This window comes from Cupressus sempervirens, chromosome 7, assembly GCF_028749045.1.
Source record: "Cupressus sempervirens isolate cs-2001-9-10 chromosome 7, ASM2874904v1, whole genome shotgun sequence".
Classification (NCBI taxonomy): domain Eukaryota; kingdom Viridiplantae; phylum Streptophyta; class Pinopsida; order Cupressales; family Cupressaceae; genus Cupressus; species Cupressus sempervirens.
In genome coordinates this window covers 535,746,418-535,773,862 of record NC_143124.1, presented here as the reverse complement: position 1 = coordinate 535,773,862, position 27,445 = coordinate 535,746,418, and the positions used below count along the sequence as shown (strand labels likewise).

General features: G+C 33.8%; 1 protein-coding gene and 1 long non-coding RNA gene across 5 annotated transcripts in view; one reads left to right on the top strand and one right to left on the bottom strand.

The window, feature by feature from the left end:
* LOC149547873 (uncharacterized) overlaps positions 1–20,255 on the top strand; it is a 113,104-nt gene extending 92,849 nt beyond the window's left edge. The window contains exon 3 of one of the 2 annotated variants that reach the window (XR_016353932.1): positions 19,701–20,255. This is a non-coding gene — a long non-coding RNA (uncharacterized LOC149547873). Of the gene's footprint in view, positions 1–19,668 lie in introns of both variants that reach the window. The other variant, XR_016353931.1, reaches the window with a different exon arrangement.
* LOC149547872 (alpha-N-acetylglucosaminidase-like) overlaps positions 1–27,445 on the bottom strand; it is a 289,389-nt gene that overhangs the window by 197,373 nt on the left and 64,571 nt on the right. For all 3 annotated transcript variants that reach the window (XM_089791923.1, XM_089791922.1, XM_089791921.1), the window contains exon 4: positions 6,169–6,290. In XM_089791923.1, the coding sequence (XP_089648049.1) occupies positions 6,169–6,290 (122 nt within the window). The remainder of the gene's footprint in view (positions 1–6,168; positions 6,291–27,445) is intronic.

The window sequence follows — 27,445 nt, the reverse complement described above, 5'->3', positions numbered from 1 at the left end:
AATTTCAATTTGATGAAAATTCCAAACAAGGGTGGAAATTCTGATCCCAGCTCAATGAAAAATGTGATCAAGTAGTGGATTTCAAACCTAATCTTAGAGGCTTAATTGATCACAACTCAGGGTATTAAAAAGGGTCGGAGAAACCTCTCATTGGATTAAATTATGAAGGAAATCATTAACAACATCAATGTGATGTAGAGGAAATTCAAAATTACCACCAGATCGCCTTCTTGGAGGTCATAATTTAAGCATTTGAATGCAATATGAAGTTGTCCTTGTAAGTCTAATAGAGGCGACTCTTCATGCGAAGCTGTGATGCCCCCATTCTGAAAAACAATTTAATAATAATACTGTCCACAGTGATATCTCAATTATGAGGTTTGGTGATTGAACACAAGTGAGATATTGTCATTGGAATATTCTCAACTACATAAAGGTTTATATCTGTGCATCTTAATCCATATGAAGCAACCTTCAAAAGGCCCCCTCCATGAGAGCGCTTATATCTTTTATATGTTGGTTGATATTACTCTTTTTACGTGAGCATCCAGGCTTATGCAAGAAAATGATTAATTAGTATTTTTTTATAGGCCGATTTCATCATAAAGATAATTATATATGAATGGTGTCCAGGACAAGAAAATCGATAAGTGATCAGGTCTCTGAGGTAGCGATTGAAAATCTAAGGCAGAAATTAATAAGTTTCAAATGACAGTGATAAAAGGAAGATTACTAAAGTTAATTTAACTAGTAATTTAATGACATTTATAGCAGTGATCCTTCACTATGGATATCTGTGACAAATATACCTGTTATCACAAAAGATGGCCATAATAATAAGTCAATTATTAAGAATTGCTGATGATCAATTAGACATCAATTATTAAGGAAGGCTTATCAAAGAGTTGTATCTAGATGAGGAGAAAAGGATATGTCGTTTGGGAAGACACCTGTTCCCACATAAGTGGTATAAGATGAGATTCAAACACATTCATTGGGCATCATGGATAGAGAAGAGAAATCAAATGGAAATGAAGAAATCTAAATAATAGATAAGTTTCACATCGAAATGAGATAGAACCAGAAAAGGAGATAGAAAGGCATTGAATCACTGAATAGAAAGAACCAATGAAGAGTGGAAAAAAAAAAAAGAAACCAACCAGTGATAAACAATAAAGTATCGATTCCTTATGCAGAAGAGGACAGAGGACAATATCTCCAAAGTCCAAACAAAAGGATAGAAGCACAAAGATGTGCGATATTACACAGTAACTTCGAGTATAGTGCAGTCAACAATTAAAATGAAAAGAAAAACACTCGCCTGATAAGGTAGACTTGTCGCAGAAGACATAGATGTCATTAAGATAAAGGATTAATCAGACAAGTTTGCTTTGTCTTATTCATGATAAGCCAGCCAAGATAAAGTCAGAAAATCCATGTAACTAATCAGAGACCAAAGAGGTCTGATATGGGCAAGGCAGTGGTTTTATTCAAAAAATAATAAGCAGAAATTATATTTAAAAAGAGAGAAGCGATTCATCCTCAAATGTTAATGACAATAGTTATAAAAGGATCCCTCCCTTAATTATGATAGTTCTCATATGTTCTTAGAGATGCCTCTCTTGGGTTTTCACAAGATACAAATATGGAATAAGAAGTTTGTGAAAAGGATGGTGTGTTGTAAGGGAATAAGAAGGAAACATATCAGATACATAACCCAAGTTGAGAAGATGAAGAATTAAAAGATCCTTTCAGACTTGAGGAAGGAGTGAATAGAGAATTTGTTTACATTTAAATGGGGACTGGTGATCAGGCTTATAGAAAAATTGTGTAAGAATTATTTCAAATTGACAAGGGAGTGGAAAGTGTGTGAGTGTGAAAAAGTGTATTAATTGATGGAGAAATAAGTAGGTTCATTATATTATGTAGTGCATAAAGGTATATGAGAAAGTTGAAAACGTCAACAATCAACTCTAGAAGAGAAGATATATGAAGTTTACATATTGAGTTTTGAAAAAGAATTTGCAGAATTGAAGGGGAAAGTCTTAAACATATCAAACAGAGTTAATAAAATATTTATGGCAGATTTGTGAAGGTTGTATTTATGCAGATCTGTGAAAAGAATAAATGATCTATGAGCATGTGTGTGTGTGTGCATACATGTTATACGTATATGTATATACATATATACCCATATATACACATATATACATATATACATACACATATGTGTGGGTGTATATATGTATTTATGTGTGTGTGTGTATACATACATACATATAGATATAGCTATATATGTGTGTGTATGGAAATTGCATCCATTATTGAGGGGATTGACTGCAGATTATACGCTGGGATTGAAGCTTTAAGCAGATTTGAAGGAGATATAAGAGCAGCATAATAGCCAGAATTTTATCACCAAAATGAGAATTGTATCAGAATTATTTCGCAATATAATTCTTGTATAACATTGAGATAGCATACAATTACATTGATTATCTTTCCTTTGATTAATTCATTAAATAGAGTTGCAATATTATACACAATTTGCAAATCATATTCCAGACATTCACTTATGACAAATAAAAGAGTTATGCATGAGTTACAGAATGAAAGAAGTCTTTTGCATTTGGAATTATAAGGATTTAGTTCGATACCCTAAGAGATCCAATAAGGGAACATTATAGAAACCTATAAAGAACATCAAAGGCTATCATTTTAACATAATACAAGGCGAAATCAAATAAGTACAGAGCAGACCAAGAAGAGGCATGTGAACCTGATCGTTATGAGGGCAACTGCAGGAGCCAAATTGTGAATTAGTTAGTTATGAGGCAGATTGGGGAGCAAATGCCAGCATCTTCAAGAAGAATGAATAAATCTGATCATCGAGGGTGCAAAAATCAGAAATCTACCATAGAGGAGATGCAAATCATAACAGACTTCGGCATATTTTGAGAGGAAAAAGCCTGGAAATCTTAACACCTACAGAAAGTGAGGAGAGAATTTAAAAATGCATAGGGATGGGATGATATTTAAAATAATGTAAATTCAGTCAAGGGCATGCATTTTCTAAAAGTATGCATTAAGACATTATCAAAGGAAAATCAGAAATTAAAGATAGTTGAAATCATGTTCTATCATAGAATGGTTTCAAATTCAAGATTTGCAATTTCACTTCATAAACTTAACATGATTTATTTTTTCTTTTGTAAGGATCAATGTGTAATGTTCCTATCATAAAATAAATATTTAATCAAACCTTTGTTAATGGGCTGATTGATTTAGTATATCTTGAATCCATTTTTATTTAATTGTTTCCATAGGTAGGTGGGGCCATTGGCTATCTTCGTAAACCTTTGGAAAGTTTCTCCGATGAGTATTTAAGCACAGCATGTAGGTAATAGTTGAGATGCAATTTGGATTATTTCCTTGTACTACGGATTCCCATTGGAGTTTAGTATTGTTCGCCATTTCGGAAGTGAAAGATCTTCCCTACTTGGCTCTCACGATTTTAGTGGGAATCAACCCTCACCCTATTACATCCATTGTATTACTTTGCTTCTGATCTGGAAAATCCAGAACACCATTTTAATCTGGACTATATCTATATCTATCTGTGTTATTCATTTTACTATGTCTCTTGCATACTTTCTTGAATTGTCATTCATTCGGAGGCTTAGCATTAGCGCATCAGAAGATCATCTTCATGCCACTTTTCCATTCACCGAACACTCCCACTTTTCTTGTGCAACTTCACCCTCATCGCATGGCTTCCTAAGGACAACCATAAGACCTTCAACCCTGCACCGTATGGCCTAACCAAGCCATACATCACTGCTCCCATACCATACAGACAAGTCTAAGTCCAGCTCTTGACATTCGTACAGCCTATCTTCACCACTACCATACGGCTAATAGTTGTCTACCGCGCGGCCATCCAGTTGCCACCGTATGGCTTACACACACTGTACATTCTTCCATCTCAGACCGTACAACCCCATTCCTACTGTCTTGTATGGCCAATCTCCATCTCGAACTGTATAGCCACTCGATGCTTCCCGTTACCGCTGCCGGTTTGGGGTACAACGCTACGAATGGAACATTATAGTGGTATCAAAGTTATTGATTCTCCCAGCCTGTGGAAGTGTATGCAAGTTTATATACAAAGGAGAAGGAGAAATAACCTTGTTGGTAGAATGGCAGATCCTCAAGATCCTATGACAAAACTCGTGAATCTTTTAAGAAAGGTGAGCAGAAACCAAATACAAATCAATGAAACCCAAAGGCTTATGTAGGAAACACTACAAAAATTGGCCGAGGGAAAGACAACAGGAGAACAAAATGGACATAGCAACGACTTTGTTTCAAGAAGGACAAACTCTCAACCCTCTGGCTCTTGACCCTCGATACCCATCTTCCTTCCAAGGACGGAAGCACCACGCAAAGAAAGGGAGCCCACTTTTCAAGAAATAGAAGAAAAACTTCGGGAAGATTGGAGGAACGTGAATATGGAAGGTGATATATCTTACAGAGACTATTTTGATCTAAGAATGAGATATTCAAGTGGGGGAAATCGTGGTTATTTTAATGATGATTTTAGGAGAAAGAGTGGAAAAGAAAACTTATCACCATTTGATAAGATTTCTAAACACAATCTCTTTGCATTTTATTTAAAATCATTGTTAGAAATAGTCAAAGAGCTCATATTGCAAAATCATTTGCCATTTGAGAGTTGATAGATTTCCAAGAATGAATAGCATAAGTTCTTTTGTGATAACTAGTATATCAAATCATTAAACTAAGTTGTGTCCAACATAAAGTCACTTGTAAGCATTCTAAATTGTGGAGTCACTTCACTTGATCACACAATCTTTTACATTGTTTAGCATTTGCAGTTTCCTTGTTCAATCTGCATGTTATACTGGTCATAAAACTCAAGATCAACAGAAACAAAATAAATATGTGATTGAATGGATCTACCAAATGTACCTCTTGCATATACAAAAAATTCCAAAGATAAAACAAGGCCATTATATATTTATCCCCATGGACACTAGTTTGGAAGCAATTGTGTATTATACTGAAAATTGTACATGTCGGCAAAGTCTCATATTGAATTTTTTGCCTTATCTCTTGACTACAATCAGATTTGAGAAACTTACACCGTTCTCAAGAACACAGTTCATACACATAACTCAGAGCCTGTCAAGCATACACACTATGAGGAATAAACACATACTAATTTGTAGACACAATGGGATAGACTAACACATTTCGGACTGTTCCAGCATCACTATTTTAATGATCTTGAGATTCTCCATCTCAATTAAAAGCCTACTCTGAGAATCTTTCGAAGAATTGCTTTCACTTAATGCAGCTGTAGTAAACTACCTGAATTTGCAGAGCATTTCCCCCAAGAAGCCTTTTCACTTTTACACTCACAATGAAGAGTGAAAAGCTTAAGAGATACTATTTTTCTGAGTTTTAGCAGCACATAAAAAAAGAAAAACTTCAAATGTTACTTTCTTATTAGTTTAAGAACACCAAATTTGCATAGTCAATGCAGATAACGTAAGATGGAAATTTGAATAACTTCAAATGTCACTCTGTTATTAGTTGAAGCATATTTCAGATTTTCATATCCTATACTAATAACATAAGATTGTACAAACAGAAAACACACATTTATGAATGTCATATTGCAGCATAACTAGCAGTATGAGAGAAATATAAATTTATAAGTTCAAGAAAATAGTCAACATTTAAATGTATACAACAATACTTCAAAACATGCTAATAAATAGAGATGAAAAATAATTGAGAACTTGAGACTGCAGAAAAAGAAATTGTTTAAGGCAAAAGCTGTGCGTGCAATAATGCTAAAGAAATACAGAAAACAAATATATATGCAACACTAAATGGAAAACCATATTCAGATACAGTGGAGCAAAATAAATAATTTAAGAACTCATCCACGTAAAGTTTTATTTACTAAGTACATTGCATAACGATGACATGAACTCAATCCATGTTAGAGTATTGCTGTCTAACAGTGGAAATAACATCCATTAAAACGCACATTGTGTATCAGTATCATACAGAAGAGAATTGGACTATATATATTTCTCTCTATATTAATTACATGTTTTTAATAACAAGGATTACCAGAAACACTTTCTGCCAGATTGCCTCTTGCCCTGTAAAAGCCAATGGTATATTTACTCCTTGAAGAGCCATCCAATCGATTTCCTTTTCCCATCGTTCCCAATCCCACCACACAAAGGTATCTGGACAATTCGTTAAATGTGCTGTATTAGAAGAAATGGCATTCTAAAATGCAAATTATTCTTTTCTCGTCCTTGTATAGTCAGTGACAAAGAAGCATCAAGTGCTGAAACATGTACAACCAGAAATAGAATACTTCTATGATATTCCACCATAGTAAAAGCGCAAAAGTTAAAATATTTAAATTTAAAATGAAGACATAAGGTGAACAATTCGTGAAGCAGGCAAATGGAATCATAAGTTACATTCAAGTTCCACATTATTTTTTTGTTTCCTGTTTTTTTCCGATTACATGATTCAGCTTTCTCTCTTAGTTCCCGTGAACTTGTGAAGCAAAAAAGTATGACTAGCATTTGAATTAGGAATACTCTCAGAAAATCTCAAAAATTGAACAAATAATAATGATGTTTAATCAGGATTTAACTGCATAAAACATCATAATTTGACAAATTACAAAAAAATATCTCCTACTTATCCATGAAAAGATACATGGACTTTCACACCAAAAAAGTAAATTCATCATGAGAAAAAAGGCTACTCCATGGGCATCAAACAAACAATAAAAAAAACCATCCTTGATAAAATACATTTGCCATTATGATTGATCTTGAATGTAATGATGTGATTCTTCAAATGTTTTAATGCTTCTTAATGGAAATTAAAAAACATCATCCAGATAATGTGAGGGCTTGTATGTAAACTATTATCTCCTTTATCTTAGATGTGGATGATGATATCTGTAAGTAGTTGCAATCAGATTTGTTGGCTATTCGGAGAAAGGAGTATTAAATATCACCTATGAGTTATGAACTCTCAAAGCGGTTGATTGAGCATATAAATTTAAAAAAATCAAAGAGAATGACTGATAATGAACTAATTTCAATGGGTTTACAGGTTGCAGTATCTCCCACGAAAAGTAAGAACCAGATGAGAAGGGAACATATTTGTTTCACATGTCAGGAAATCTAGTCTCTATTGTAGGGTTGGTAAAGAAGAAAAGGCAACCAAAGAGGTTCTAACCAGCGATGAAGAAGATATGAATCTCATAGCTTTGCTCCAACAAAATATCACCAAAGCTTATGAGGAGATGGATTCAGTTGTTGTTATTAATAGGGGATAAACAAATCTCTACAACGGTAACTTGGAGGTTGTGTTTAACAAACATTCTCTTGGGGATGGTCCTACTCAATGTGAGAGCATGTTGGGATCTCAAGATGCTTCCAACAAAGTTTATAAATCTTCACATGACGAGAAATTGTTTGAGAATGATGACATAGAAGCAGACTTGACTTTGCATGCAAATCAATCAACCAAGGAGTTTGAGGACTATAATGACATTGATGACATCCTTGAGAGAAGTGATAAATCATGTGTTCTTAATAGCAAAAGCTCACTATTGGGCGATGGTGTTTTGGATGACAAATCAGGAAATTTATTTCAAACGGACAATGATGAAAAACATACTTTAAAAAATCAGCTGAAAGTTATTGATGATATGGGTGTTATAGTTTTAGTATGTTATGATGACACTTGAAGCATCGAAAAGATCTTTAGGGGAAGGCTCGGGTAGAAAAGAGTCGAAGGAGTATTGGAAGGTAATTCTTATGTTGGCGACTTGCAAAGGGTTAAAGTAGCCTTTGAAACTATAAAATCAGATTATGTGTTTAATTTCAGACAGGGTCATATTTTGAAGGTTGCGGAAAAATATGCTCATAAATTGCAGGAAAAGGAGGAAGAGGTAAATGAGCTGATTACAAAGAGTAAGGATACTCAGGAGATAATGGATGATACAGAGAATGCTCTTCAAGAAAAAAATATCAGATTCTTGGTACTACTCAATTCAAGGAGCAAGAAAATAGAGCAAGGACTAAGTTTTTCAGGAACGTAATTAAGGAACTTGAAAGCACACAAAACTTATGACTTGGATAGATGTTCCAACAGATCAAGTTATAAATTTTTGGATCCACCAGATCTTCAACATGAGCTGGATAATATTGAGTTGGATGACAATTTGTAATGTTTCGCCAAGACAAGTACCCCAACTTGTACTCACACTATGCTTGAGAGAGAGCGATGATGGTTTCCAAAATCCATACAAAGGAAGAATATCAATCTGAGTGCAAAGTGGGCTGTCTTATGGTGGTGAGGCTGCAGATTGGAACTCGTACAATGATCTAGAAGCACTTTGTACGATGAGGCTGATGGTGTAAAGGTAAGAGATAAGGTTGGCGTGCAGTTTGACAAGAAGTCATACAATTGGAAAAGGATGTTGTATGGTTGGAGTGGGATATTGTACGATTGCAAGGATCTGTCATACAGGTGGAGAATAACATTATACAATGGTCTAAGTGGTGGGTGCTCATACAGTGTTGTGTGCGGGTAAGATGGCACAACGTTGGTTTGGGAAGGATGAATTTGTCAATGATAGCAGAGCTTGAGGTGGGACTCAATGATGCCAAAGAGGTATGAATCACTATATATCAGAGATGCATAGATATGTACGCCAAACACAAATATATACACCAAATACATATGCAATTTGCTGCTAAAACATAGGGTTATATTTGTAGACAAAGATGGAGCTTGGATAAGCTAGATCCAAGCAAACTAGAGTAAGAAGAATAGGGTAGACCAAAATCATACACAAACTGCATAAGCCAAATAGGGAAGATCTTTCACTTTCAAAATGGCAAATAGAGCAAAATTCGAACTACGCAAAGCAATAAAATAATTCAAGTCACATGCCTACAACAATCCAACATGACAGACATATATACCTCGTCAAAGGAAAACTCCTAAGGGAAAAAATAAGTGCCAACACATGACACAACAAACACCTATGAATAAATTATAATAGTAATGGGCCCCAAGATATACTAAATCAATTGGTCCCACATATAAACTTTTAGTATTTTATTATTTTATGACGAGTATATTATAGTCCTCCAATTGCAAAAATTGCTTGTCCTCAAGTGATCGTTGTGCTAGGTACTCCAAATTCTATTCACCCTCCCAAGTGGCATCATTGAGCGGAAGATGTTTCCAACATACCAGGAACACCTTGATTGTATGGTTCCTTAGTTTTCTCTCTTGAACTTCAAGGATCTCTACAGGTGTGATATCCCTATCCTGATATATGGTAAAAACAAATAATTTAAGTAATTATAAAGAAAGATTTGAGAAATAAATAATAAATAAAGATATTCCCTAAATAAATAAAGAGCACTTTTCTTTGAATAATTAAATATTATAATATATTATTATATTATAATAATAAATATCAAATGTAAATCATTAAGAATACAAACATCTTATTCAAATAAGAAAAAATGTTATATTATATAAAGTAAACTACCTATAATCTAAAATTATAAAACATAAACCAAAAGTCACAACCATACATCCAATATAAAGGAGGGTTTACGAGTCGATGCTAGAGCAGGGGAAAACGAAATGGTCAGAGGGGACATCGCCTAGTCATCTAAACTTCATTGCCACCAATATCATCGAGCAAACACATAAGTTAGTCATGTGATTATAATTGCTATCACCGATATAAGTAAGAAAAAGGGATATAACAAGAGGAATACATGGGAAAAATAAGACACAAAAATACAGATGCCTGGCAGCATGGATGTGAGACTAGTCAATAGCAGACCAGCGGTAACATGGTAGATAGTACCCAGTATTTATGGCAAATACAGAGAACAATAGAGTGAGGTTGACATTGAACATAAATAAGGGCAATCTTCTGACATGAGAAAAGCAGCACCTAAAGACTCCCAGTCATCGCACAACTTAACATATAGGAAAGTAATGAAGGGGAGAAAAGAGATTATAAGCACTGAACAAAACAAGCATAAAAAACATTACCTCAAAGTGGGTGACAGATATACAAAGAAAAGATTTTTAAAAAAAATAAATGAAATGAAATGAACTGTAAATAAGACAAGGAAGATAAGAGGAGGATTGAGAATATGAAATGATAATGTATATTCAGAGATAGATAATGACATTAGAAGAGACTACAAACATGATACATAAGGCTGAGTGGTATCCAACAAATATAGGAATATAAGAAAATAAATATGCAACATAGACAGTGAAGAACCAAAACAGGGTCACATAATAAGAGAGCATGATAAGAACATAATAAGAAAAGACATCCAGAATTATATCAAGCAGGCACAGATGACAGAATAAGACCCTAAGTAAAGGGAAGGTGAGAAGACGAATATCAAATGACAAGAAAAAATAAATAAAGAAAGAGACATAGAGATTATTGTCATAAGAGATGGAACACAAAGATTGCAACAGTAAATGACCCACGTTGATAAGGAAAATTGAATAAACAAGGGTGATCAGATATAAGGACATCAAGCCTAGGAAGGGATGACCATTAAGTTCTAGAAATTATCATGATATAAGACATGAGTTTAAGGTAGAATAATATCACAGAGGATTCAGTGTAAATTCTGAGACCACCATAGGTATATGATACTTACTTTCACGTCTAATGGTTATGTAGTACTAAAATTAGAATGAGATAAGAACTTTATGGTTCCTATAGAGACCAAGTTAATCTTGGTACGGGGCATCCGTTATGTGTGTCAAGTTTTTCTAATAGAGATCTCAGAAACTAGAGGGCATTCTTAATTGGATGTCAGGATTTCAAATTGGAACCCAAAGAGAGATTCGTAGAGAATGTCTAAGAGACAATATATATTGTAGTGATCAAATATATGCATATGTCAGAGATAAGAGACTTGGTACAGGTGGGATCTCTACCAAGTAATGTTTCCAAAGATCCAAAAGAGGCCTAAGGAAGATGCTCTTTTAATGATAACCATCTAATCAAGATATAGTTTTCATCAGAGGGTTAGGTGGTTTGAGAAAGATCTCTTCTGAAGGATTAGGAGGGGTAGTCCACATAGCATTTCAGATTAATATTAATTAATTCAATATTTCTAATATGTTTTACATGCAAATCTCTATATTGTACTAATGATTTGTTGTAGGGTATAGCATTCGATCCTAACCTAGAAGTGGGGACATCACAATAGGTTCCAATACCAATTTCCCTTCTTCATTGAAGGTGGCAAGTTTGTCGATACAGTAATATTTTTCCCCATGACTTTCTTTAGGCAAGATATATGAAAGACATTTTGGATGTTGCTTCCTTTTGGCAGCTCAAGTTTGTATAGGGCTTCCTCTATGCATCGAGTTACATGTTAAGGACATTAAAGGTGGGGCCTCAACTTTTCTTCATCACCAACCTTCAAGGATGACTATTTGTGGGGCTATAGTCGGAGGAATACCACATCACCTATCTCAAAATAATTCTCTTGATTTGATGCCTATTGGCACACATCTTTTGTTGATTCCTAGCCTAGTAGATACTTTCCTTTAGAAACCTCAATATGTCATGTCCGTCCTAGAGCCAGTTGTAATGTCCCCACTTCTTAGGACAAGTTTTACCTATAGAAATTATTAGCAACATAAATTATTAAATTCAATTCTCTTGATTAGTAACTAGGAACACAATTATTTCTACACGACATAAAAGGCTCCTTCAATTAGGCCACCTGATCCTCTAGGAGGATCCCCATGTTCTCATGAACAACCCTCAATTATTTGGCCTTCCTCCTTGAAACTACCTTTCAATTCGGGCTTCATAATCCTCTGTAAAAAAACCCTATGTTCCTCAAAACAAACCTCGATCATTTAGCCATCTTATTGGAGAGGAATTTAAGGTCCATTAGATTTTCCTATCAAATCCCCTACCATTTGCATCATTCCCTACATCTTGGAATGATATTCTTTTTATCATTATATATTTATCTTATCTTCGATATATATTATTAGACCTTTTAAGAAATCTTATCTAAATACATTGTGAATCAGATAAACTAAATACTAATAAATAGTAATACTATCATCCCTAAATAAAGTAATCTTATATCTACTCATTTCATCGGAGTTTACTATTCTTAAATATACCAATACTAGTTATGTGACTTTAATGCTTACCTACCCGTTGATGATGTGGACCCTTCCTTATTGATATGCTTCCTATGCAATGGTTTCTCAATCCACCGTGCTACTAATCAGCCAATCACCTTTATTGTATCGAGGATAATATGTGTCACTTGTAAATGTTTGGTGCCTGTATTGGGTCAAATCACCTTTTTGTACCTTGCAGGGTCTAATTCCTGTAAGTCTTGCTCGCATGTGGATTTGTGTATGCTGATGTAGCAATGGCTATGTCATGCCTATTTACCTTGCGCTGATGGTGATGTGAGCCCCGTCAAATTATCAATCTCATCTATGTATAAAGAAACACTTGGGATGGAAGTACGATCTCCTTTGTCTACACATTGTTAACTACTATTTCCCTCCCCTCATGACACCCACGTCAACTCCTATGTGGCAACCTTCATGGCTTTCTATTCTGTACTTGCAAGATTCTTCCCTGTCAACCTTTATTCTTGCTCTTCATGTCCAATCCTTATCATCGCCCTCCATTCTATCATATATTAGTGCTTATTATATGGACATCACCTTGGGCGGTGTCAGTGAGTTGATATATTGTTACTATCTAGTATCTTTTAGTGTTTGATTTGTTTAATAGTATTTAGAGTATATTAGTGTTTCATAATATACGTTTAACACTATAATATTTAATATCAAATCATATAGGGGATTTATCTTTTACATAATTTTTTGTTTTCTACTATTTATTTAATTTTCATTTATGATTTCTATTATTGATTAATGCATTATCTATATGTTTGTAATGTCCCCATTTTTAGTAGGTTCCTATAGTTGGCTTGGTCAATTCAACATTGTGACCCTCGTGAGCTGACAGTGGGATTTAAGGGTCTTAGTTGTGGGGTTATAGGCTTTTCAGCAGCCTGTGTTGTGTTTTGGCTCCAATTGAGGGGCTTACTATTTATAGTAAGTCACAACTATTGGTTCTGATGAGCCTAGTTGAGTTAGAGGAGTTGGGTGATGCTCTCAGTTTTTATTTCGAGCTTCCAGTTTGGTCTCCAAGAATCTTGGAGGGAGTGTCTATTTATAGTAAGTCACCCCGTCAAGTTCATTCATCATCTATCATCATCAAGATCACTTTGGCATTGTCAAATTTCAATTCTGATGCTTCTTCATTTGTTTTCAGAAGACAGGTGAATTATTATTATTATTTATCTAAATACGTTGAGTTTGCTATTTTTGTTAGTATTGTTGGTCAGTCACCTTGGTATTATAGCTCGTTGGAACTGGGACGAAAAGTTTTAAATCATGGGAACAAGAAATAGTGGCCTTGCATGTCACAATATAAAGTTATGGTGGAAAAGGTCATTTTGCGGAGCCAAAAGCAATTAATAAATTATATTAATGACACTTTATTAATATTTTAATGTTGTGTAGAGAAAGCTTCTTAAGTGGAGCTCTTTTGGGAAATTGGTGCCATTTGGAGATTATAAATATGAGGACATTTGATGAGAAAAGCATCTGATTAAATATTATTCTTCTCTTGTTGTCTTTGTGACACTTTTGAAGTTCTGAAATTTTGTGCCCTTGCTAAAGTATAAGGGTTTGGGATCTACTGCTAAAGTATTGTAGATTCAATTATGAGTTTCCATTCTGAGGATTGCATTTGCAATTGTGTTAAGGTATACAATTGCCTTTTTCTCCTACTATATTAACTATTGCTAAGGAAAATTTTAATTTTTCTTGCTGCTGAAGATTGTTTTGGAATTTGTGAACTCATCTGCTGGAATTGTCATATCAAATTTTTTGCTAGTTAATTTGGAGCTGGTTGGGCACCATTTATATCTGTTGTCGGACATTATTTTCTATCTGCATTTTGAAAGCAACATATCTGCAATTGCATTTGTTTGTTGGATAATTATTTTGTTGTTGCTAGTCTTCATTTCAAAGGATTTTCAAAGCATGTCTACATGTAAGTTCATGAATTGTAACTTCTAATTTTTCTAGGTATTGTTGAGTTAAATAAGAGGGGATATTTCATCAACTGGGTTATTGATATTTTGTGAAAATATTCAGCATCTAAATTGGTACTAAATTTTGGAATTTTCAGCTGTATATTCCTTATGTAATTTCCAATTTTTTGAGTTCAAATTATTATTGCAATATCTTGTATTTTGTTGCTATATTGTTGTATCAAAAATTGCAAAACATCAAAAACAAAAAAAGGAATCAATTCTTCATCATAGATAGTTTGAGAGCCAACAAGACTTATTACAGTGGTATCAAAGCTTGCTTGTAAAGTGTTTGACGAAATGTCGAACAAGTGAATTATAAAAGAATTTAGTGTTTGTTGAAGTTATAACCAGTTGGGGTTATTACAATGTTATGTATGTCTTATTTAAATCCATTGGTGTATTTATAGAAAATCTAAAAATAAGTATATAAACATTTAAAACATGTTATGTGGTTTATACATAAATTCGGGCTCATCACTGTCCGCCCTTCCCAAATTTGCTTGTCTTCAAGCAAATATTTAAGAGTTAAATTTAGTGCTTAGAATAGCTTCCTCTCATTTCACAAAGAGATAATCTTACAATGTCGCGATAAGTTGATTACATACTATGTTCTTGATCATCAAGCTTTGTCCTTTTTCTTGGATTTTCATCACCACACCTTTCTTCTATTTAGTTTCTTACACTGATGGTCATGACTCCAAAGCTCCTTACATTTCAAACATAGATTTTTCTTTAATAGTTCCTCCCTTTCCTGACACTTATGTCCCTTGTTCCACGGTCCTTGACATATATAACAAGGTCTTCCTTGATTCAATTCTTGGCCTTGTTGGGAAATTTAAGTTAGGAAACTACTGGGTTTTCCCTTTATCACATTAGTCCTGACCATTTTTGCTTTCCTAATAGCTTCCTTTAGACTTTGGGGTTCAAGGGGTTTTACACGAATTTTGATGGAGTCTTTAACTCCTATGAATAGATGGGTGAGTTGGCCCTAGGAAAGATTTAGAACCATTACAAATAGGTCTTGAAACCAATTAGTAAGTCCTTCTGCTAACCCTAGTTGTTTGAGGTGAGTTAGCTCTTGGAAATACCATCCAAGATCTTTTTAATCAAATCTACTCATTAATTTTTGAGTGAATTCACTATAGGTGGTAATTTTTTTGAGCCCTAGGGAACTTCAGCCATAATACCACTATTTGTGGGCTGGCCCCCTTAAATGAAGTATGGCAAAGTTAATAGCGCCTTTTTCCGTCATAGGACTGTTTAATAGATATGTATCTAACTTTTGCACCCATGATTGAGCAGTTTCCCCTCTAGGACCCCTCAAAACATGGTAGTTTTACTTTATTTACTTTCTCTTGAAGGTCTTCATCTACATGATTTTTCTTTCTATTTTCCATGATTTTAGTTTCATAATATTCTTTAGAGGAAATTAAGTTGTCGAATATTTGGATCCAAGTTTGCATATACTTGTGTAGTTTCTCCCACACTATTTGTGATTGTTTCTTTGCAACAAGTACTCCTCTTGGAATGAATGAAGGAAATGTATCTCGTGGGACTGGACTTTGTGATGAGGGCTCATTTTCCTCATGATTAGAATGACAATCCCTCTGTGGATTAGGTCTTTCATTTTGATTGTTGTTGTTGCCTAATTTTGTATAGCTTCGAGTAGCATTTTGTTGGAGCTTTTAGTTCTTTCAAATGTCACATTACTCTATTCCATGAAATTTCTCAATTCTTGGGCTAGTTTCTTGCTCATCATTCCTTAAATGTGAACACCAACCGAAATTCCATAGGATGGCAGTATTGTGCTCTAATACCACTGTAATTTCCCCACTCCTTAGGACAAGTTTTACCTATAGAAATTATTAGCAACATGGATTATTAATAATGATTAGTATCTAGGAACACAATTATTTCTACACAACCTTAAGGGTTCCTTCAATCAGACATCTTGATCCTCTAGGAGGATCCCCTCTATTCTAAGGAACAATCATCAATTATTCAGCCTTCCTCCTTAAGACTACCTTTCAAGTCGAACTTCATAATCCTCTATGAAGACCTCATCTGTTCCTCGGAATAACCCTCAATCATTTAGTTTTCTTATTAGAGAAGAATCTTTTAGGTCTACGAGACTTGTCTATCAAATCCCCTACCATTTGCATCATTCCCTACACCTTGGAATGATCTATTATTTTTATTATTATATCTATTTATCTTATCTTTGATAAATATCATAAGACCTTTTAAGAAATATTATCTAATTACATTATGAATCACATAAAATAAATACTACTTATAAATACTATCATCCCTAAATAAAGTATTCTTATATCTACTCATTTAATGGGAATTTACTATTCCTATAGATACGAATACTGGTTAATACTTGCTTATTGATATGCTTCATATGCGGTGGTTTCTCAATCCATTGTGATCCTCATTAGTTGATCACCTTTATTGTATAAGAGGATAATATGTGGCACTTGTAAATGTTCGGTCCCTATATTGGGTCAAACCACCTTTCCGTGCCTTGCGAGGTCCAATTCCCAAAACTCTTGCTCGCACACGGATTTGTGTATGTCAATGTGGAAATGGCTATGTTGTGCCTATTTACCTTGGGCTTATGGTGATGTGGGCCCCGTCAAATTATCAATCTCCCCTATGTGTAAGGCAACACTTAGGATGAAAGAACTATTTTTCTTCCCGCCATCAACATTTTGCATGAGAATAAGATTTTGTACCCACTGTGCATCTATATATATCTAAACTTTGCTTGTTGCTTTTGCGTTCTCTTTAATTAACTCATTACATACATCTTCTCATTGAGTTTTGCAAAAAAAACGTATTTTTAGTTAAATTTAAGTGATTTTTTAGGTTCTTGAGTTTTTTTTTTTAAATTGGCCGATTGTTTCCCAAATAAACTATTGGGGGCTTTGCGAGTTGTTGCTGAGTTTTCCAACGATGGATACATCTAACTTCGAAAATTGTAAGAAAGTATCAAAATCAAAATTTGACTACATTAAGGTGATGGCGATGATGTATAGCGAGAATCAAGGATGATTAGGTGAATTACTATAAATTGATGCTCTCTCCAAGAATCTTGGATAGCACATCAAGAGCTAGACATCAGTTTGACAAGTGTGACACATGTCATCAAGATTGCTTGATCTTATTTGCAACACCAAAATAACCCCTCTAATAAGGTTGAAACTCATTGAGTATGTCAAAGCCAACTACAATGCACAAGAACCCAAAAATGAGGACATTACATAGTTGTACAATAATGGTATAGCATCGCATTTATAAAGCAACAAGCATGCTACCACAAAGACAATATGTCAAATGATTAGCTACAAAGAAAAGGATTCAAGCATTTATGCAAATCACGCATTCAATCCAAATTTTTCAGTGAACAATTTAATGTAGAAATACTTCAATGGAATAACTTTGTCCAATATAAACACTAAATAGAAAGTTTTCATAGCCCTTATCAAAGTCGCCCTACTGTCAATCCATTCATTGATCTCCCTGTGTGCCATCATTGCTGACCCCTAGCATCCTAAAACCATGGATTATGACCAAAAACATCATGCATCACTAAGCTTATCCCAAAATTACAAAGAAATCACAAGAATCATGGGATTGCAAGATAACATCTGCCAAGGGATTATCAAAGATTTCAAAACTAATCTGGTCTCCCTAACATATTGTAGTCTCGTCAAATGTAAGACCTTTACAATTTCTCACTCCTCTTTGGGCCCTAGCTTTATTTATTAAATCTGTAACTTGATCTCATACTGATCTGATTGCATAGATCATTCAGATCTATTCTTGCATGGTAGACCTATATATATAAATTGTTCTATTCTAGGCATGATCGGCGTCTCCCTTGGATTGTGGTTCTTAAGTTATAACTTAACTAAGTCTTAGTTAGTTTGAATAACAAATAAGACTATTACTCCTTGAATGCCGATTATGAGAATAACATGTAGGGCCGATCCAGATAGGGTCATGTCTCTTCAAGGGACATGCCCTTTGGTTACTTTATTTATATGGGGTGTGGTTGTAGTTAAAGGACACACAAAGAACATAAAGTCTGCTCCTTTAAGCAAGTCTGCCTTATTCGAACACTTGCAGATATAAAAGATTTCAGAATAATAAATATATTATTGACATCTCTTCTCTCAAGTCTGTAACAAGGAAGATCATCTTCAGCAAGCATAGGAGAAGGTTTTATCTCAGATTAATCACATAGAATTTGCAGAAACTTTACATTATTGTGCCTTCTCCTATGCCATTTTGAGGCTAATTGTACCATTACCTCATCCAAACTGTGACTAAATCCCATGTCTTGGGCCTATGCCCCTTGCCATTAGTTTATCCTTTTATAGGACTATGGCACCTAACACCACAGTTCCTCCAAAAGGAGCTTTAATTTGAATATGTTGAATTTTCCAGTTCCCTCCATTTGTGATATGATCCCAATATTTTAATATAGCCATTGGCAAAAAACCTAGAAGTGAGAATACCTTGAGAACCAAATCTAATACATCATCTCTAATTCATTTGATCGTCTTTTATAATCCACAAGTTTCATTCAAGCATTTGATTCCTTAAGAGCAGAATTGAGGAGCATCAAGATACAACTTATCTTCAAGTAAGTTTCCATGATGGATTTTGTTACAGTTATCATGTTATGTAATGTCCCCTTTTTGGGAAATTAGGAGACTTATGACCAAATTCATGTAATATTAAAATTGCCTTATGATCTAGCTTAATCTAGATTTATAAATAGGACAATTTAGTATTATGAAGTGGGTTAAAAGGTGACGAAGGAGGAAAAAGACGAAAAGACGAGAAGAAAGTTGAAGGATCACAGCCTTGAGCATTAAAAGGATGCTAGAACATTTTCAGGATGCTTGGTCTATGCTTAGTTTTGGAGATTGCTTCAGATTTCCCTTTGAGAAAATGTGGAAGCTTCTAGCTTTCAATTATAGGACCTAGGACGGAACCCTTTAGGCTTTGCAGGTGCATTGAACATAAACCTGATTCATCTACTTGGTGAGTTCACGTCAGAGTCCAAATCTGGAGTTATAAGTGCATTTTATAGTTTCTTCCAATCTGTCTGCTACCAGTGTATTTAAGATTACATTTCTAACATGTCATATTTAAGATTACATTTCTAACATGTCATTGTATTGCTGATTGTAGAATGCAATAACAGAATCTGAGGGTTTCATATGAGTATTTGCTGGTTATTTATTGGATTCAATTGCATAAATTCTCTACTATATTTCTAAAAATTGTTTGTAAAGAAATTGCTAGAACATTTTCAGGATGCTTGGTTTATGCTTAGTTTTGGAATTTGCTTCAGATTTCTCTTTGAGAAAATGTGGAACCTTCCAGCTTTCAATTACAGGACCTAGGACAGAACCCTTCAGGCTTTGCGGGTGGATTGAACGCAAAAGCCTGATTCATCTACTTGGTGAATTCACGTCAGAGTTCAAATCTGGAGTTATAGGTGCATTTTATAGTTTCTTCCAATCTGTCTGCGACCAGTGTATTTAAGATTACATTTCTAACAAGTCATTGTATTGCTGATTGTACAATGCAATAACAGAATCTGGGGGTTTCATATGAGTATTTGCTGGTTATTTATTGGATTCAATTGTATAAATTCTCTATTATATTTCTAAAAATTATTTGTAAAGAAATTGGAGAAAACTATCCAGTGGGATATTATAGTGGCATTAGACCTGGTTTTCTTGCCAACTTGTGAGGTTTAACAACAGTAAAGTGTATGAATGATTATTTGGAATTCTAGGACTGGTTATATTGTAATATTTTATTTATTTGCAATCTTGAGAAAGGTAAAATTTATTTCTAACCTCAAGGAAGGAGGTGAATCCGAAATATTTAATATTTTCTGAGTATCGAGGGTCCCAAATTCTTTATTGGGTTAATTCTCAAGTGTCATGTATTGAGTTTTTAATCCTTTGAGGATTGTTTCCCATAGTAGGAGCATTGCCATCAGAGGCATATAAAGCAAAGACTTCTGTATAAAGGCAATATTTTAAAATTTGGGGATTACAATTCTCTGTGGCACTGCGGTATTAATTAAGGATTTCAACTATTGATGTTTAGCGTCAGGAGAAGTAAATCTGAATTTTCCATGATGTTGTTATTTGTAATTACATTTCAGAGATATAAGCAATTTGTGTTCTGACTCTGATATCTGTCTTATATTGTAGAAAAGTATCTATGCATCACTGTCTGATATACATGACAGAGATCTATATATATGTACATATATTCATATTGATGTATGCATACATGTACATATGCATACATCCCTGTTATGTACATATAAAATTGTGACAGTATTTATATGCATTATCGACCAACTTAAGTGGTCAAGATTGTAATGACCCTTTTTGGGACATTTCCTTACTCGTTCCGTATTTGATGGATTTTGATAATAATCCCTATATGATATCCCTTAATGATAAAATCCTCTATGTATATATAGTTTTCAATTCTAGGAGTCACGTCTTTTAATTAGTTAATCAATATTATTTATATATTTTCTAAATAATCAATAATAGAATTATCATTATATTTAATTATATAGTTTTATTCAATACAGATTAAATGTGTTTTATAATCGTAGTTTATATATATTGAATAATAGCTATATTTTATAGGGTATATGTTATCATTAAATATGTTATATAATATTGTATGTTATTATAACATATTCAAATATATGTTGTTATAAATACCATATTGTATTATTGCTTATATTAATTCTTGTATCATTAATATATATTATATTGATTAGTCTATTAATCAATTTATTATAATTATCATTAGTTATTAATATCATATATATTCAAATGTGAATATATTATAATCTTCTTTGGTTTCATAATGTAATTATAATATTTATTATCATCTATTCATTATTATTTTTAATTATTATCATTGTATAATATGTTATTCAAATATTCATATATCCTTAAATTTGGGCTCATGACAAAGATTCATGTTACTCTTGACAGACCCTGCTATCGGGCTTCACATTAATCACGACAGATATCACTTTCGGACTTTATATTACTCATGATTGATGATTATCACTGGGCTTCTTGCTACCCTCGACGGATGTATAGTCGGGGTGCTATAACCCGCGTAATGTATATATTGCTTCTTGTGTCAAGTTACAACCCGCGACTTGGCACTATTAGTGATATCATGATTATGCCTTGTGTTATCGGGCAACAACAATAATAAGCTTGGAACAGTTACAATGAACATGCCTTCGAAGAGGCATGTCCCTACACGTAGAGGCATGACTCTTCGGAGTCATGGCTGTTCGATTGTATATATATTTGAATTCATTCAACTGCAGTGAACATATACAAAAAAGGCAATACAAGTACCTGCAGTATTATATTCACATTAGAATATCAATTACTATTATTATTTCACAACACTTGTCTTACAAAGATCCAGTAAAGGCAATCAAAGTTGAAGGAAGAACTCAAGAACCTGCTGCAAAACAGTGAAGATAAGTAAAATTATTTTATCTATTTGATTCAAAATTTATAAAACAAATATTTGTAATTGTTTATCTATCAGAGATCCTTTACTTTTAACATGGTATCAGAGCAACACTGATAAGAAAACCATTGCAAAATATTAAAATTTTGAATCTAATTTAAAGGGAAAAGAAAAGTTTTAAAAGGCATTAAGATAGTGAACCATGTAAGAATTGAAGATAGATTAGATGGAGCTTCTAATTTTTCATCTTAGAAAACCAAGCTATTAATAATTCTAAGAGAGATGGAATTAGAAAATCACACTGAAACTGATTTACCTATGCCTGAAAATGAATTTGAGAAAGCAACATGGAAAAGGCACAATAATAAGGCAATGAAAATAATCATAGATTCAGTTAAAGATCACATACTTCCTTCTATAGCAAATCTAAAAACTGCATTTGATATGTTCTCTACAATTCAAAGTACATTTGAAATTAATAATACAAGTAGATAGCTTACCTTGAAACAAGATCTAATTTACATAAAAATGAAAAATGGAGAATCCATTACATCTTACGTCCTTAGAATTACTGAATTAAAGGATCAACTGCCTACTATGCAAAATCAAATAGATGATAAGGAATTAAGTATGATTGCACTTAGAGGACTTCCACTATCATGGGAAACTTTTATAAGAGGTTTAAGCTCTCGTCCCGAACTTCCAAAGTTTGATCAACTAAAGAATGAATGCACTCAAGAGGAGTCCAGTTAGCATCCAGAGGTTTAATTTCAAATCAAGATGGTGACATCCAAGCTTTGTATTCCAAATCTAATAAGAAAAGAAAGTTCAAACATAACAAGAAGGAAAATAATAAAAGTCACAAATCCCACAAACATAGAGATTGGTCCAAAGTAAGATGCTTCAAATTTGATAAGCTTGGTCATTCCTACTATGTGTGTCCTGAAAAACGGAAAATTCAAGCAGCATTGGTAGAAGTTAAAGAAGAGAATAATGAGAAAACAGACAAAGAAAATTATGCATTTATAGTGGCCCTCTCAAGTGAGTTAAACTCTAATCACAACACCTAGATCATAGACAGTGGAGCTTCTTGCCACATCTCTGGATTTAAAGACAAGTTTGAGACTCTCTCAAATCATGAATCAAAAGAAGTTACTATTGGAGACAACTCCTCTCATCCAATTAAAGGCATTGGTACATGTTCTATTCAACTAAATTCTGATATCACTCTTCAACCAAAGAACGTCCTTTATGTGCCAGGGATCAAAAGAAATCTTGTCTCCATCTCTAGACTTGCTAATCAGGGGTACCACATTGCATTTCAAAGAGATAAAGTTCTATCCTAGACTAAGAACTTATCTATCAAGAAAGCTATAACCATAGGGGTTAGGGATGGAAGTCTTTATAAACTATGTAATTTTCAAAACCCAAAGTTAAACTTAACTCTTAGTAAAAATAAGACAAACTCCATTGAAATTTGGCATAGAAGATTAGGTCACTTTAATTTTCGGGCCTTAGCGTCTATAAGTAAAATTGTAAAAGGTCTTCCAAATCTTAAATCAAATCACTCAAGTCTCTATAAAGGGTGTGCCTTAGGGAAAAACACTAAACACTCCTTTCCCAATAGTGTTCATAAATCTAAAAACATACTTGAGTTGATTCATACAGACCTTTGTGGTCCTATGTCACTTCCCTCCCTATATGGATGTCAATTCTATGTAATTTTCATTGATGACTACTCTAGGAGAACTTGGATTTATTTTCTGAAACAAAAAGAGTCTTTTGAAGTCTTATCCAAGTTTAAAGAGTTTAAAGCCCTAGTTGAAAATCAATCAGAACAAAAGATCAAAACCCTTAGGTCTGATAATGGGGGTGAATTCATTTCTGATATTTTCAAAAAAAATTGTATTTCTGGTGGGATTAAGAGGGAGTATTATTTACCTTATAATCCTCAACAGAATGGAATCGCTGAAAGAAAAAATAGATCCATTGTTGAGTCAGCTAGAGCTATGTTACATGATCAAAACCTCCATTACTCTTTTTGGGTTGAAGCTTCCAATACAGCCGTCTACATTCAAAATCGTTGTCCTCACTCTATATTGGAAAACATCACTCGTGAAGAAGCATTTACTTGAGTTAAACCAAATTTAAATCATCTAAGAATTTTTGGATGTCCAGTCTACATTCATATTCCAAAAGAAAAGAGAACCAAATTAGAGCCTTAAGAAAAAAGGGGATATTCATTGGTTATAGTGAAACTTCAAAAGGGTACAAAATCTACATTCCTGGACAAAGAACAATTGAGATTAGTAGAGATGTCATATTTGAAGAAGACACCGCCTTCAAGACTTCTAGTAATAATGATGAATCTATTTCAGAACAAGATCAAGATACAGAAATTGAGAGGGAGGAAAATTCTGACATCTCTTCCATGTCAAATCATACTGAATTTGAAAACGTCAACCTTAACAATAAGAAGAGACCTCTTTGGGCTAGAAAGATGTTAGCTAAAAATCAAGTTGAACCAGATGATGTAATTCAAGAAAGCAAAAGAACTAGGAATCAATCTTGCTATGTTGCTCTATTATCTGAACTCATAAAATCTGAACCTCCCAATGTTAAAGAAGCACTTTCACATCAATCTTGGAAGGAAGCCATGATTGAAGAATATAATTCAATATTAAAAAATGATGTTTGGGATATAGTACCAAGACCTAAAAATAAATCTGTTGTTTCTTTTAAATGGTTGTTCAAGATTAAGCATGCTGCGGATGGCAGTATTGAAAAATACAAGGCAAGATTCGTAGCCCGAAGTTTCTCACAAAAGGAAGGCATCAATTATGATGAGACCTTTGCCACTGTTGCCATATATACTTCAATCAGAGCAATTCTAGCTATTACTGCTTCTAAAGGATGGAAAGTTCATCAAATGGATGTCAAAATTGCGTTTCTCAATGGAAAGATTGAAGAAGAAGTTTATGTTGAACAACCAGAAGGGTTCAGTATTTTTTATCGCCAGACTCATGTTTGTAAATTGAAGAAGGCACTTTATGGTCTTAAACAGGCTCCCAGAGCCTGGTATGAAAGAATAGATAATTATCTGCTGAAATTGGGATTTGTGAAAAATGAAGCTAATCCAAATTTATACTTCAAAACTGAAGGTGATGATATGGTTATCTTTGTATTATACGTTGATGATTTACTCATTACAGGTGATGAACATCTTATAGAAAAATGTAAACAAGATCTCTCTGTTGAATTTCAAATGAAGGATCTAGGGTTACTTCACTATTTCTTGGGGTTAGAAATTTGGCAACTGGAAAACTGCATTATACTAAATCAGGGAAAATATACAGTTGACATATTAAACAAGTTTGGTATGATGGAATGCAAACTAGCTGCTACACCTATGGAGATAAACTTACACAAACTAAAAGATGATTTGAATGAATTTGAAGATGTGGATCCTACTTATTACAGACAAATTATTGGATCCTTAATGTACTTGGTTAATACTCATCCTGACATTTGTTATGCAACTCATACCTTGAGTCAGTTTATGTGCTCACCTAAGAAGATACATTTGCAGGCAGCTAAATACATAATGAAGTATCTAAAAGGTACGATTGGAATGGGAATCAAATATGACAAAGTTAATCATGAGCTAACTGGATACTCTGATTCTGATTGGGCTAGAAGTTCTATTGAGCGCAAGAGTACTTCAGGATACTATTTCAGTCTTGGATCCGATATGATCTCTTGGACTAGTCGGAAACAAACTTTTGTGGCCTTGAGTTCTACTGAAGCCGAGTATATTGCCTCCTCTCTATGTGCCAGAGAAACAGTATGGCTCCGAAAGTTGCTTTCAGATATCTTCAAAAGACCATTGAAGCCTACAATGATTTATTGTGATAATCAAAGCTATATCAAGCTTTCCTCTAATCATATGTTTCACAATCGCTCTAAACATATTGAAATTCCATTTCATTACATTAGAGATATGGTTAATCGAGGAGTTATTCAATTGGAATATATATGTACAAATGATCAATCAGCTGATATTCTTACCAAACCTCTTGCTAAAGTGAAACTAAAATATTTCAAGGATAGACTTGGTATGATTATTTGTAATAAAAAAATTTGAAATAAAAGAGCTGTTTGTTTCTTCTATTTTATATGTAATGAAAGGTGACGATCTTTCATGGACATATTCAGTAATCTATAATTATTTACAAGGTGACGATCTTGTAAATAAAGATTATTTTTGGGCTTCTCTAGACATTGCTTAAGTGCAAGTAGAGATTATTTTTGGGCTTCTCTAGACATTGCTTAAGTGCAAGTAGAGATTTTTTTAAGCTTCCCTAGACATTGCTTAAGTGCAAGTAGAGATTACTTTAAGCTTCTCTAGACATTGCTTAAGTACAAGTAGAGGTTGTGCGTGTTATCTCTAGACATTGCTTAAGTGCAAGTAGAGATCATTTACTGTTCATACAGTACTGCTTATTAGATGACTCTGAACAAAGTTTTCCTTCTCCCTAGCTAAAGAGGGAGTGTTGATGTTTAGCGTCAGGAGAAGTAAATCTAAATTTTCCATGATGTTATTTGTAATTACATTTCAGAGATATAAGCAATTTGTGTTCTGACTTTGATATCTATCTTATATTGCAGAAAAGTATCTATGCATCACTGTCTGATATACATGACAGAGATCTATCTATACGTACATGTATTCATACTGATGTATGCATACATGTACATATACATACATCCCTGTTATGTACATATAAAATTGTGACAGTATTTATATGCATTATCGACCAACTTAAGTGGTCAAGATTCATCTTACTCTTGACAGACCCTGTTGTCGGGCTTCACATTAATCACGACAGATATCACTGTCGGACTTTATATTACTCATGATTGATGATTATCACTGGGCTTCTTCCTACCCTCGACGGATGTATAGTCAGGGTGCTATAACCCGCGTAATGTATATATTGCTTCTTGTGTCGGGTTTACAACCCGCGACTTGGCACTATTAGTGATATCGCGATTATGCCTAGTGTTATCGAGCAACAACAATAATAAGCATAGAACAGTTACAATGAACATGCCTTCGAAGAGGCATGTCCCTACGTGGCCCTTGGGCCACGTAGAGGCATGACCCTTTGGAGTCATGGCTGTTCGGTTGTATATATATTTGAATTCATTCAACTGCAGTGAACATATACAAAAAAGGCAATACAAGTACCTGCAGTATTATATTCACATTAGAATATCAATTACTATTATTATTTCACAACACTTGTCTTACAGAGATCCAGTAAAGGCAATCAAAGTTGAAGAAGGAAGAACTCAAGAACCTGCTGCAAAACAGTGAAGATAAGTAAAATTATTTTACCTATTTGATTCAGAATTTATAAAACAAATATTTGTAATTGTTTATCTATCAGAGATCCTTTACTTTTAACATCAACATCATTGAAATTTTCATTATGCCTTTGGCAGAGAGTATTACGAAGTAATTGGAAAACATTTGCTTGAAATTAACAGTGATCAAGAGATCAATTTATACAAGAGACTGAACG